Source organism: Dreissena polymorpha, chromosome 11 (genome assembly GCF_020536995.1).
Source record: "Dreissena polymorpha isolate Duluth1 chromosome 11, UMN_Dpol_1.0, whole genome shotgun sequence".
Taxonomy (NCBI): domain Eukaryota; kingdom Metazoa; phylum Mollusca; class Bivalvia; order Myida; family Dreissenidae; genus Dreissena; species Dreissena polymorpha.
Genome location: NC_068365.1, coordinates 38,951,909 through 38,966,642, shown reverse-complemented (window position 1 = coordinate 38,966,642; position 14,734 = coordinate 38,951,909). Strand labels below are relative to the sequence as shown.

General features: G+C 33.3%; 1 protein-coding gene and 1 long non-coding RNA gene across 10 annotated transcripts in view; both read left to right on the top strand.

The window, feature by feature from the left end:
• The window catches only part of LOC127851795 (cytochrome b5 reductase 4-like), a 264,668-nt gene that overhangs the window by 54,577 nt on the left and 195,357 nt on the right, over nucleotides 1-14,734 (top strand). For 6 of the 9 annotated variants that reach the window (XM_052385669.1, XM_052385673.1, XM_052385674.1 and 3 more), the window contains one exon: nucleotides 293-1,029. The exons of the other annotated variants lie outside the window; for them this stretch is intronic. In XM_052385669.1, coding sequence (XP_052241629.1) covers nucleotides 293-344 — 52 coding nt within the window. In that variant the 3' untranslated portion in view covers nucleotides 345-1,029. Of the gene's footprint in view, nucleotides 1-292; nucleotides 1,030-14,734 lie in introns of those variants that run through there. 9 annotated transcript variants of the gene reach the window in all.
• Nucleotides 11,815-13,891, top strand: LOC127851802 (uncharacterized). Its single transcript, XR_008035960.1, has 3 exons — nucleotides 11,815-11,898; nucleotides 12,888-12,996; nucleotides 13,778-13,891. It is a non-coding gene; the product is annotated as an uncharacterized LOC127851802 (long non-coding RNA).

Sequence of the window (14,734 nt, the reverse complement as noted above, 5' to 3'; positions counted from 1 at the left end):
TCATGAATAATTGTAGTTTTCTTGTGATGTCTGCTGTAAGGAGTTCTTTTATTTACCCACTAATGCCTAAGAGATCCAAATACAATCCCCATTCTTTAGTCCATGACAATTTACTACAATTCAAGTTTTAAACAAATTTAGTAGTATTTAGTAACGAAACACATCAGACACATTATCAATAATTTTGTTCTAAAATTGAAGTAAAGTTCAGACCATACAAATAACGTGCTTTATTAATTTACAATGTGGCAGCCTTCTCTATGTTCTCCGTGAACACTTTGTGTATTTGCAGGTTCTGTAAAGATCTCGGGTATGAAGACAGTGTACATGGCTTCGAGGGATAAACCAGGGTCAAAGTTGAAGACTGAACAAGGCTTGGTCAGGCCCCTGTGGGGCGGGGCTGTGCATCTTGAATTGAGGTGGTAGCACCCTGTGGGGCTACGCAGGGATCTCATACATACCTCTATCAGGGAGAAGTGCTTCAAGTGAACATGTTTGGTGTCAAGGGAACATGTCTTGTGTAAAGGGAACATGTCTAGTGTCTTTCTCTTAACTAAAAATATGAGACATGTGTAGTGAGAGATAAATTATGAAGACCAGCAGCTTTCTCGTCAAATCTATTGAAGTTCTTATGTAGTGCATGTAAAGTATTATTGCAGTTACATAGTTACGGTATACAAACATAGGACAGCTGGTAGTTTGTGTATACAGAAAACTACTGAAAGATATTTTTTATGCTGAATATTTATAGAGAATAATTTAACATCAGAATACCCTTATTTGGCAGTAAACATCTTGTTGTTTTAAACATTATTTAGTTACCAGTGAAGGCAAGTGAACACATAAATATGTTTATGAGAGATCAATATTTTTTAAAGGATGCATATCAATGCCAAAATTTTGCCATAAATCATTTTATTGTTAAGTTGTTTTTTTTAAACATGAATCGGGGACTGTGCTGTAAATTATTTTAAATGATGTAAATGCTGATGTATATATCTTTAAATTATTACAATATTTGGAACTTTATTATTTTCACTTGATTATCAGTATGATATCCGCGTGTTTCGAGCTGTACAAGTCGAGCATTCAACTACTGTCTTAAACATTTTTAGACATTCAGAATATACGGGAGAAGGAAGTTTTGAACCATCTGGTTAAAATAATTCTGCTTAGCTCAAGTGCATTATCTGACAATTTCAATTCTAAATATGAGCATTGGATTGCTAATATTGACGAAGTTATGACAATTTCTATGTTTGATCGCTTAGCACCGATTTCAAACATTTGGTCAAAAAAGCAAAATGTTTGATACTGATTTGCAAGTAAACCTATTTGATGCCTGCAATGCTCACCAAACTTTCCTTTGTTATTTGTAAAACACATTAAGATACCTCAAATATCATGTTTGTCATAAATAAAACAATTATTTACCGCAAAACATGGTTTGACAACATTAAGATACCTCAAATATCATGTTTGTCATAATTACAACAATTATTTATCTCAAAACATGATTTGACAAAGTACGCACAACGGTAAACTAAGTCACAACTTAACGTTGTTTTATTCGCTAACATCAGTCTCATTGTTTAAAGATTGTTCTCTCCACCAAAACTATGAGATATGTGTAGATTGATAGATATGAGCATACAAACCAGCAGCTTTCTCTTCATATCCATTGAACTTCTTCCGTGGTGCATTTAAAGAATTATACACTGACATGTTTACGGTCTACAATTACAGGACATCTTACACCTGGTAGTATTTAACACATGACTCTACCTTTTTAAGATATATTTTATTCTGAATATTTTAAAGACTTTTTACTATCGGAAGACCCATATTTTTCAGTCAATATTTTGGTAAATCCAATCTTTATCATTACAAGTGAAGCCATTGAAGGCAGATGTAACCTTAAAACACACATATAGCTTAGATTTTTTTTAAAGTTTGATTTCTATAAAAGAATATGCATAATATATGATAATATTAAAATGTTATTGTATTTCTTTTCCAGTATTCTATTTTCCTTTTTTTAATATCAACAAAGTCCTTGAAAATGGTGGCGAAATGTTTTGGATATTAACACAGGAAAACTAAAACCCAGAATATTTTCATAATGTACAGATTGAAGAGGCATAGCAGCATATCGTTTAATATTTATATCCTCGTCATCAATATCATTTTTAACGTAATTTACTGAAAGCCAGATGGGCTCGATGTTAATGCTGTATGTATGGTTTTCTTTTTTTAATCTTCCAAAACATTTAAGCATATTGTCCATCAAATTAAACTACCATTTGGTTAAGATACAATTTACTCCATATGAAAACCAAATAAAATATTTAAAGTATAAATTTGTGCGGTTCTAAATAATTTACAACAATTCTTTTAAGAAACATTGTATTGAGAAACAAAATAATGTATTTGTATACTATTTGGGGGCTGTTGGGTACATGAGATCGACAAAGAGATCCTCTGCCAGTCAAGTCTGTTGTGGGTTGCTGGGTGCAGCTCTTCCATAGGAAGCCAAGGGACGTCAACTCTTTCAAATTTTCTATTCAGCCTTTCTTCTGAAGGCCTCCATCTAGCGTGCCTTGGAGCGCAATCTTGCACAGAGAGGCAGGCTTGGTGAATGACCAAACTAAGCCAGCTTTCGCCGAGAGAGGTTCTTGTGTACCAACAAGTGCTGCCTCCATGTTCCGGACCTTCTCGTTGATGTTGTGCTCTATGTAAGAGATGCGTAGCATTGTTTGGAGACACTTGTGTTTCAAGGCCTGTTTACTGGGTTCTGTGTCCGCGTTGGATGGAGACTATGAGGGACTTTGAGAGCCTGTTCCAGGCGAATATATACTGAGAAATAAATTTGTTAAAAGTTTCGGCCACTTGCCACTTCAATAACCGCATACAAATGATAAATCTTACATTGTAAAATACACCTGTCAGCAGAACATCTTTAACAATAAGCTTGTGAATTCTAGACGACAAATATTTGGCCCAACCATTATGAATCTCTCATGATAAGTAGTTTCTTATTAACCAGGTTTTCCGAAGAAAAAAAACTGGTTATTAGATTGGCGAATGCGGGCGGGCTGGCTGGCTGGCGGGCTGGCGGAACAAGCTTGTCCGGGCCATAACTATGTCGTTCATTGTCAGATTTTAAAATCATTTGGCACATTTGTTCACCATCATTGGACGGTGTGTCGCGCGAAATAATTACGTCGATATCTCCAAGGTGAAGGTCACACTTTGAGTTCAAAGGTCAAAAATGGCCATAAATGAGCTTGTCCTGGCCATAACTATGTCATTCATTGTGAGATTTTAAAATCATTTGGCACATTTGTTCACCATCATGGGACGGTGTGTCGCACGAAAGAATCACGTCAATATCTCCAATGTCAAGGTCGCCACGACTAAAAATAGATTAAAAAAAAAACTTACAAAGGGGGTTAATTTTGTTTGTTCATTTCAAAAGTTCAGTTTGAGTTTTCTCCCTTTATCATATTTTTTTTTCACAATGAAAACCTGGTTATGTGACAATTTTGTCCCTTGTTACATTTGTTCTAATGATATCAAGGCAGAAAGTGAAAACGGGTTTAATTTGTTGATTAACATGGCCGCTAGGGGGCATACACTCTTACTTATGAGTTTTTTGTGAAACCTTGTTCATACATTAAAATGTCAACTGTTTTGCAAATTCATTACAGAACTTGTTAGAGTACTTGTTCTTATAATATCATATTGGAATTTATTGTGTTCGAAAACAAAGACTCCTGAGAGCAGCTCAGTTTTCAATCTAAAGTTATAGAATTATTATTTCACTGTGTCCTCCGGGTACTCCAGCTTCCCGTACAGCATAAGACCACTCCATAATTAAATATCTCAGAAATAAAAACCTGGAAATTGCAGCTGTTATTCAAAATCTGCCACTACTTTCATGAGTCTAGTAATAAAATCAGGTAGGAGTGCAAGGACACACTCTTTAGCCTGGACAACAACCTCATAATCGTCGAAATACACACATTCCACTCTTACTTGTATACACGTTGCAATCTATAAATATTTGGAAAAAAAATAAAGGAAAGAGAAAAAATCCAGGTTGAACAGTCGAAAGAAACAAATTTTTACCTTAAAGGAAAAGTGGCGAGGATCTGATTCGCAAGTAAAAAACGCGGACCTATGTACTCTGATTGTAATTGATTTTTATTTATGTTTACGACCTTTTATACCCCCAATATAGGAGTCACTTTGTCGGTCGGTCTGTCTGTCGGTCTGTCCCGAAATTTCATCCGATCTTCACCAAACTTGGTCACAAGTTGTATCTAGATGACGTATAGGTCAAGTTTGAATATGGGTCATGCCGGGTCAAAAACTAGGTCACGGGGTCACTAAGTGTGTTTTTAATCAAAAGTTTGTCCGGACCATAACTATGTCATTTATTGTTAGCTTTTAAAATAATTTGGTACATTTGTTCACCATCATGGGACGGTGTGTCGCGCGAAAAAATTACGTCGATATCTCAAAGGTCAAGGTCACACAGTTAGTTCAAAGGTCAAAAACGGCCATAAATGAGCTTGTCGGGACCATAACTATGTCATTCATTGTGAGATTTTAAAATCATTCGGCACATTTGTTCACCATCATTGGACGGTGTGTATCGGAAAGAATATCGTTGATATCTCCAAGTTCAAGGTCACATGGTGAGTTCAAATGTAAAAAATGGCCATAAATGATCTTGTCCGGGTCATAACTATGTCATTCATTGTGAGATTTTAAAATTACTTAGTACATTTGTTAACAATCATTGGACAATGTGTCATGTGAAAGAATTACGTCGATATGTCCAAGGTCAATATCACACTTGGAGGTTAAAAGTGAAAAATGGCCATAAATGAGCTTGTCCGAGCCATAACTGTCATTCATTGTGAGATTTTAAAATGACTTTGTACATTAACTTTGTTCACAGTCATTGGACGGCGTGTCATGTGAAATAATTCAAGTGTTCAAAAGTCAAATTGGCCATAAATAATAATGGCATAATAATTCTTAAAAATCGCCATTAATTAGATTCTCTTGTTTTGTGAAGACAGCATGCAAAATAGTCTGTGCCAATGGGGCATGTGGGGGTATATGTCACGTCTGTGACAAAGCTTTAGTTTAAATTTACATGTATGACAATCGATCGTTTTACACTTCTTGCCAATTCTGTTTTTTTCTTAGCCGATGTATTCAAGAACGAAAATATTAAATTTAATATGGACGTTTAAATTGTATGTGTTTATCAAGTCTTCGTTTAACAGTATATAGCTAGTATGATTTTACTCCTTAGAGGATAAGAACTTATTTGATGAATAATCAATAACTGAAACCTTGGCTGAATAATCATTTATTGATTCAATTGAACATCTTTTGTTGTACAGACACTTTAACAAAATTCCAGTCAATATTTGCAATACTGAAATTTCCCATTTGTTTTATGCCCCCGAAGGAGGGCATTTAGTGATCGAACTGTCCGTCTGTCTGTCTGTCTTTCCGTCACTCTTTTGCGTTTAGGTTTCCAAAAATGCTCATAGCTTCTATGTCGCTTCAGATGTAACCTTCATATTTGGTATGCATGTGTATATGGACAAGGCCTTTCCATACGCATGTGTTGCTGAGAACGAGACTTTGACCCATTTGAGGCTGATATCGTTATTTACTTTGTCTGGTTTATATTTTGCTCCCTAATGTATCTTTATGTGTTTGACAACTTACAAATGAAAGTTTGGTAAGCATAACAGTCAGAAATAGGTCACTACATGTATTAAAAAACATCAATTATAGTGCTTTTTTGACAAATCATAAAAACATATCAGAACATCGTCAATATTAGGAATTCAAATTTCAGATTTTGATTTGTCAGGTGTTGAACTTTCATTAAATGAGCTAAGCAGGTAAGTCATTTTTTTACCAGATGGGTCAAAATCTCGTTCCCAGCCATATACATTTCCGAAAGTCTAAAAATGTTGTTGACAGTTGTTAAATGCTCACCTTGTACACCTCAAACAGGTACATGTATATATCCTTAACAAATGGCGACAATAAAGTCCAACTTTCAACTTCCAAAAACACTTTGAAGGACATGGTTATAACTGGATATTTGCGAACACGCTCATACTTATATTGTTTCACATCAGTGTTCTTTAATCATGAGTTATTAAATTATGTTCAATAATAGTATTCCCACCTTTGTATTGATGAAGAACCAACTCAAAATTGAATAAATAAGAACGAACCATAACTGCATCTAGTATTCTCGTATCAAGTAATTAAGAAACAATTATATGGTTCAAAATTGTATCGAGGATGTGTTCGTTTACGTTAAAACAGAGGGGAAGGCGGTGGGCAGGTAAACTTGTTTGAAAGTCGAACGTAATCAATAATATACGGAAATCCGCCAGTTCACGCGTGACGTCACGCGCACCTGCGTGTTTACATCCGGGCTATATTGGTAGTCAAAAGAAAGATACAATCAATGGGGAGAAATAGAGCGTGATCGGTTAAATTTAAACGATTATATTTAGATTTTATTTTTCAACACGCCAACAAGTTGTTCTACGTTTCTGAAACAAATAAGATTGAACACAATGAATAAATAGATCAAATCCAAATACAAACATTTACAAATTAACCATAATGGTATTTGTCTGGGCAGGGACCTTTACCCTGGTCCGGGAAAACTAACATGTTGACACATTAAATAAACATTTAATTAAATGCAATAGTTTTCATTTGATTGTTTGCATCAATCTTAAAATCGTTTAAGCCTTTGTATTCCGGTGTTTAATTGCCCCTTTGTTCTGCCTAATCCGATTATCTCGTTTTGATCAGATATTGTCCAGACCTAACTAACAACATGGTGTCATAAATCACACTAGGTGGCAGATGACAGTCTGGTCATTAAACGCAATTGATGATGCCACCATGTCTTCATTCTGGTAGTATTAAGTAACTAGGCATTTGGTTGAATAAATTTACCACCGAAATACTTAACAGTTGCTTAAATTAGATATGTTACATAATTATTGTACAAATTTGAAGTCTATAGATTATCGGAAATTGAACACGGTAAAGATACAAGCCCGTTTTATTTATAAAAAATAAAGTATTTATGAATTATAAAATGTAAATAAAAAATATTTTACGTATTTAGCGGGCATCGGTTAATTATAAATACGTCATTCCGTATAAAGATGTAATGTTACGGCAATGCACGAAATACATCATAAAAACAAGAAATAACGTTTGACATCAATGGGGGTAAATAATAATGAAACAATGTGTATATATTATATTATATATGTATATATATTATGTTGTGTGTGTGTGTGTGTGTGTTTGTGCGTGTGTGTTAAATGTTAGATAGTTGTCACTCATACTCGATCACTAGAAACGAGTTTACAAAATACATGAATACACAGTTCAATTTGCATCATGTGAGGTTGTGTTTTTCAGTTGAATGTTAATATTCCTCAAGTCATTCTCTGAACAACACCCATCCAAATTAAAATTACATGTAAATACCGTCATGAACTTCGCTTTTATAGGGCTTTGTAGTACGTTTATTTTCAATGAAACACTGACACATTCTAGCTATCACTAATTTTTTATTATTATAGTTTACGCATGCAATTGATAATTATAATTTTATAATTAGATGTATCATTATTTTTATTGAAGCTTTTCTGCAAATAATTATACGGCTAATGCATAGAGCTCTTTGTTGCGTCGAGTTGTCTGTCGTTCAGTCTTCAGACAATGTTAATTACTTTTATGCTAATGACGCGTTCTTTTAAAATGCAAATAAATGTGTTAATGCATTCTTTTGGCACTAAACATTATATTTTTTAAATATTATTTAGGTGTTGTTTTTTTAGTTTCTTTTCGATTTATTGACTAAACAAGTCTCGTTATCCATATGCTTTGCGTTAGCTGTAAGCAATGCTTTTGACTACCAGTGCATTGCGCATGCGCGAAAATCGGGAATCAAAACAATAACAATGAACTGGCCTATAATGCAACACATTCTTGCAGATGCAATATTTTAACACATATGTAGGTGCATAGCCGTTTCGGTTTTATATCTTTTGAGATGAAATTAGTTTTGTTTATAATCGGAAGCAACTGCATTATGTTTTTATTGTGATGTTTTTGTTCTTGAGAACATTTTATGGCATTTCCATTTCTATTTACGACTAATGTACAGCAGGTGAGCCATAAAAATAAGTGCGGATTTATATTGAGATTCTACGGAAATTTAAATGTTTTGAACCGCATTTTAACATGAAATATGTTGTTTTAACCTATTCTTACCTTGTAAATTATCTTAAATTCCGGTCAATTGTATTTATAAATAAACCTTTATTATTGAGTGCAGATACTAATTTTAACTAAGGAACACGTTTGCATCGCCATATCAAAACAGTATGAATGTTTAAGTTGATGTTATCCGATTCTTGCAGATAAATAGTGTGCCCAATTAATATGATAAAATGTATGTAAACGGATACAATAATTCGTGTCTGATATATGGGAATAGTTAACTTTTTAAAATCATTGACTTACAAAACTGTTATATTTGGAATAGATTTAAATACGTATATCAAATTGGGAACAAGTAATTGTAAAGGATACTTGCGCTGACATTTTTCGATGATTATCAAATATAAACTTGTAAAACATTTGTTGTTATCACGAAAACATGGTTTGAATTGATTCGCGATATGACAATTCCTTTATATTAACGCATTTATGCCTTTTGGACTCTCCCATCTTTCTAAATCGCATCAATTTATTTCCAAAATTAGGGATGACTAGTATACTTATTTCTATATTTATAATATTTCTTACAGACATTCCTTTAAGCAACGGTCTACGCTGTTTGCCAAGGCCTATTTCTAGACGCTAAGCATAAATGGGTTAAAATCGAGTTGTGATTGACGTATGGCGCAAAACACATTATAAATATTATATAACAAACCACATTTAACGATATCTTGGAATTCACTTTAATACGTCACTGCCTGAATGTTTAAACAAAATCTTTACTAACGCAGTGACCTAAAGCATTGCGTAATACGTGTCTTCGAGTGTATAGTTCACAACCAATCTTATGTCATGGAAATGTAATTAAAGCGGTTAAATTTTGTTTCAATATTTCCCTAAAAAAATGTTCGAAGCTGAAATTCAATTAAAACAGTATTAACAACCACGTGCAGATGATCCAAAACTGTATTTGCAAGGTTATTTTGTCGAAAATTGATGAGATATTTTCAAATCTGCTGTGTTAGCATTATGTTGTTGAGAAGCAGGCGTTAATGTGACTTACTTGAAAAGAAAACGATACCCGTTATTATAAATATATAAGTGTGATGTTTACCACGACCTTAATGGCACTATCCGTAAGTTATGTATGTGTAATTGTGTGTATCGGATTTCCAAAGGAGGTCATTGGTCCCAGAAAACTTGAAGTTGGGTTGCGGATAGTTCGGGATAGTATAGGTTCATTTCAGAAACGATATTTGGACTTTAGTGTTAGATTGAAGTACTTAGTTAACTGAACATAAACAAAATATAATAAATATTTAACATGTTCCGTGTTATTAAACTCTAGGCTCTTGTTAATGCTTCAAATAAAGATTGCTTTTATTGAATTGTACTGTAATTTTGTGCAGCAAGAAATCTGTGCGATTAACATTGCTTATTAAGAACATAAATACAAATCAAAATGAAATATATTGTATAGTGGATATTCAATTCCTGCTACAGAAACATACCCTTAAAATAATATAAAAAGGCAATGAAATTTAAATAAAATAATACTTATGTGATTAAACAGAGTTGTGTTCATGTGTCGAATGCTTATAATAACTACAAATGTAATGTCTTGGAGATGGTAAATTTACTTTACGAATTATATTATATTTACACAAAAATATAATGTTGAATAATTGCAACACGTAGCTTGGTATACAAATGCATCTTGAAGATTGCAAATAAAATCTCGCGATCATTATCGACATATGCCTTTGCAAAATCGGAGCAACATGTGAGAATGCGGCATACATGTTCAACTTTAGCATCAATCATTTGTGATCTCACATTGTATTATAGGGATTTTTAAAGTGTTTTTCGCATCATATTCAAGCTATATTGCAGCGCGAATGTGACTTTACATCGTATTAAAGATACCTCGAATGTTACGGTCGCGAACTTTCATCATGTTCTAGCTATTAGTCATACTCCTGTCATGATCGTATATCGTATACTAGCCACTAGTTATCATGCAGTGTGGTTTCAAATAAATTTATTGTGTACCGCGCTTTCACGATATCCCACAGTACTCTATATATTCGCATCTAGATTGGAATCTCACAGCGTATTCTAGCAAAGTGCTTTAGTTATATTACGTCGTATTTATTATATATCGCAACGTCTTGTCGCAATCTGGCATCGTATTATACATTTTGTTTATAATTACATATACGTTTATGACGTGCCATTATGTTTCTTCGTTGTCGGCGTCACATAAAATAATGTATACACAATTTTGAGAACACTTTACCGAGATTGCCAACACATCATGACCGGCTGCTAAAACCCATGACGAGCTTTCGAAACACGATGAGAGGCTGCTAAAGCTCGATGTGAAATTGCGAAAACACAAGGAGAGGGGTCCTTATATCAATACGGAATCGCGACCTTAAGTTCGCTATATCGCATACTACTACTACTAATAATAATAATAGTACTACTACTTCTACTGCTGCTACTACTACTACTACTACTACTACTACTACTACTACTACTACTACTACTACTACTACTACTAATAATAATAATAATAATAATACAATAATAATAATAATAACAATAATATTAATAATAATAATAATGATAATAATAATAATAACAATAGCAATATCAATAACAATAATTACAATAGCAATAACAATAATAAATAATAAAAAAACTAACTAAATAATTAAAAATAAACAACTTCTATTTTAGAATGGAAAGTCCAATCTTTCCCAAAATATCTACAGGAAAATATACTTTTTAAAGGCCATTTTTATGTGATCGTTTTACATTTTTTGGATGTTTATTAAAAAAAGGAAAACAAAGTCGTTTTTTTTCTGATGAGTCTGGTCTTTTTTTAAAAATTAAGATGATAAGCCGACATAACAGAAAATAATAATAACAAATTGAAAAATGAATTTAATAAGCCGGCGAATCATTGTTAAGAAGAAATCACAATGACAATTCAAAATCAATTTGATAAGCCGGCATAACAGAAAATATTAAAAATAAATAGAATAATCAATTTGATAAGACAGTTTGTAATTTCTTTTGGACCATTCATACATAAAGAACATTTTTGTTAAGCTTGCGTATCGTTTCTTTTGGACTATTTACACAAAAAGAAAATGTATTTGACAAGTTGGCGTATTATAACGAAAAGTTATTTAAAATCACATTGCATGTCAATTTGATAAGAAAGCATATCATTTCTTATGTACCATATGAACAAAAAAGAAAATCAATTTGAGAAGCAGGCGAATCATTACTACAAGTAACTTGAAGTCACATTGTTTTGGTCAATTTGATAAGACAGCATATCGTTTCGTATGTACCATATACACACAAGGAAAATCAATGTGATACGCCGGCGTATCATTACTACAAGTAACCTAAAATCACATTGTAAGTCAATATGATAAACAGGCGTATCATTACAACAAGTAACTTAAAATCACACTGTAAGTCCATTTTCAATGCGGGGAATCACGTGGTCAGAATTGACAAAACATGGCCGCCGATGCCTCGATAAGATGGAAAATTTGAGTGTTTAAACAGGTACATTTTTCTTATTACTTACTTGTTTTTAATCGGATGACGCCTATCATAGGGCCAGCCGGACGCGGTTTCATCGAGTATCAACCGTTTCCCTCTGGTTGGTCTGAGTGTGGAGATTACTCATGGAATATTTTGCGATTTCCTGAACCGTCAATTGCTGTTGTACACTAACTAACTTTGTTTTCACACTAATTAGCACTGTTTAAGTACCAGTTGTTCATGCGGACGCATTGAAACTGACAAAAAAAGGATACATCGATTGCTAATGGCGTTATTTTCAAGGTAAAGTTGAGATTCGATTGGTTTTGACGATTGCTGTTGAGCACGCACATGGCTGTTATACACGGACAACTTCTAGAACAACTGTTGTTGAGCACGCACATGTCAAGGAATACCGTTTTCTCCGCGCCGAATAAGTCTAAAACAACGTCGCATTTGCATGTTCTGATATATGTAGCGATACATATCTTATGCAAACGCACTGAAAATGTAAATTCGTCTACGAAATTGGCAATCTGGATCATCAAAATTTTATTTTTAATAGGAATTTTATTGCTTGCCTCTTTCGGTGTAGCTGCCTTTTGTAATGGCTTGCGAGTATTTGAAAATGTTGCTTTTCCTCCAGACAGTTTTATTTATATTTGTTTTGGATTGCTTTTTTTTTGCCTGAAGAAATCCCTTTATGATATTGTCATTTAAGTGAATGTTCAATTGTTTTCAGAACAATTTTTCATGCTAAAGAGACAAGTACATATAAACTTTAAAAAGACAGGATAACATTTGACCTTATTACTATACAGTTTGTGACCAGAACATAAAGGATGAATATGATTTGGAATTGGGCATGAATTTAAACAACTTGAAAATGTATTTTATTTCGTACAGATTGTGTACTGTGTTTTACGCTTTCAGAGATCAATTTCGTCCCAGGTTTGTATTATCAAGAATATTTTTATTGAAATGATAATCTTGCATTGGTCTCTTTTCAGTACTCGTTTTACATGAGCCGGATAGAGGACAGACTGTACATATAACCTCGAAGCGGACATAAAACCTTATAGCTACAGACACCAACTCAGACACATTACAATTTACAAGGTAACTAGTTTACAACAACAATCATCAATAAGCTTTGATCCTATAACTTCATTACAGTGGCAATATAAAGTTTAGGCCAGCGTGACCGCAGGTAAGTATTTCTGTAATACTTTGCTAAAAATGCTATTAAATTATGAATTAGTACTGAAAATAAGCCATACCAGACATAGAATAACGTTTAATACGTATCAAATATGTTTTGAACACGACATTTATAGTCAAAAAAGCAAGATGGTTTAATATGGACTTGGAAGCTGCCATCGTTGGGAAAATCAAGAGTGGGGTACAATTATTTAATCTACGAAACAAATGGTTAAAAAGTTATGTTTGAAATTACCGTTGTTAAACAAGTCTGTCATACCGTCTGAAGCCATTATCTGATCGAGCTGTTATTGTGGTAACAATCAGAAAATTGTATTGGTTTGACTGTTCATTCATTTGTCAAGATTTGGCAATATAACACTTAAGCTCCACGCCAGAGGTGTGAATACATACTGAATGAACACAATGGGCTCATTCCATGTGCATATCCAACCCTCTGGTGGGGGCAAAAGTGTTATTTTTCCCAAGATTTTATTATGTCTAGACTAAACTTCGATTATTGACGATTTTAACAGGGTAAGGAATAGTTTCCAATATTATATCTCTACTGTACAGCATGTATAAAACAAATAAAAACTGCAAAATATCTCTTGCTTTAACAAAGATGACTCAATGGAACAAATAATATGATGTATACATAATAGATCTATAACAGTGTTCTTTAATGTATGTTCATCAGAGATCAGGCAAGATGTGCATCAGCAGATACAGATGAACACCCAAGTTGCAACAGTAACAAGAAAGAGCCTCAGACTTAGTATGTATATATGTATGTATATAACTAATCGTGGACTTGTTTCATTTATATAAGCTAAAAATTCAACTTTAAACTATATAATGACAATGTAATATTCTTTAAATTGAAATTATTTGCTAACAATGAAACGGACATACTGAACCAATAGAATCAGATCATTGTTTAACAATAACCATAATTAATTAGCTGATGGCTATCAATAATCAAAATCATTTAGAACAATGCTTATCATTTGTGTAAGTAGTTAATAGAGTAAACCAAGAAAAACAAAAATATTTAAACATATACAGGTCACTGAGCGAGGTGCAGATGGTGTACTATGCCAAACAGAACAGCTTTGCACAAACATGAAAAGTTCTACGAAAGAATCACAGTACAGACTGATATTCTAGTTTACAAAAATCCAAAAATGAGTGAGTACAAATGAGGTAATTACCTAAACATTGTTTCAAAAATATTATATAGGCATTGAAATAATATATTGTGTTCATATTTTGAATGGTTGTTCCAATGCTGTTAAACCCACATAAACAAATAAGAAACCAAACTATCAGTGTATGACTCCGAGATATACAAGCACAAATATAATGAAAACATTTATATTTAATCTGTTAATTTCCTAAGTAAAGTAATTTGCGACAATGGTATCTCTAACTCTTCTACCATCCGATACAGCCTGAAACATATCTCCCTTGGCAACCTTTTCTAAAGGTTCCGGATCCACTGCTGGTTCCCCCACATCAACTGCAGATTATGAAGAACAGCACAGGCAATGATGATGCGGCTGACCTTGGCAGGCTTCATTCTAATCTGTTATATACAGAAATTGGAGGAATAACATTGAAAAATAATGGTACGTCAAAAGTCATTGTTAAAAAT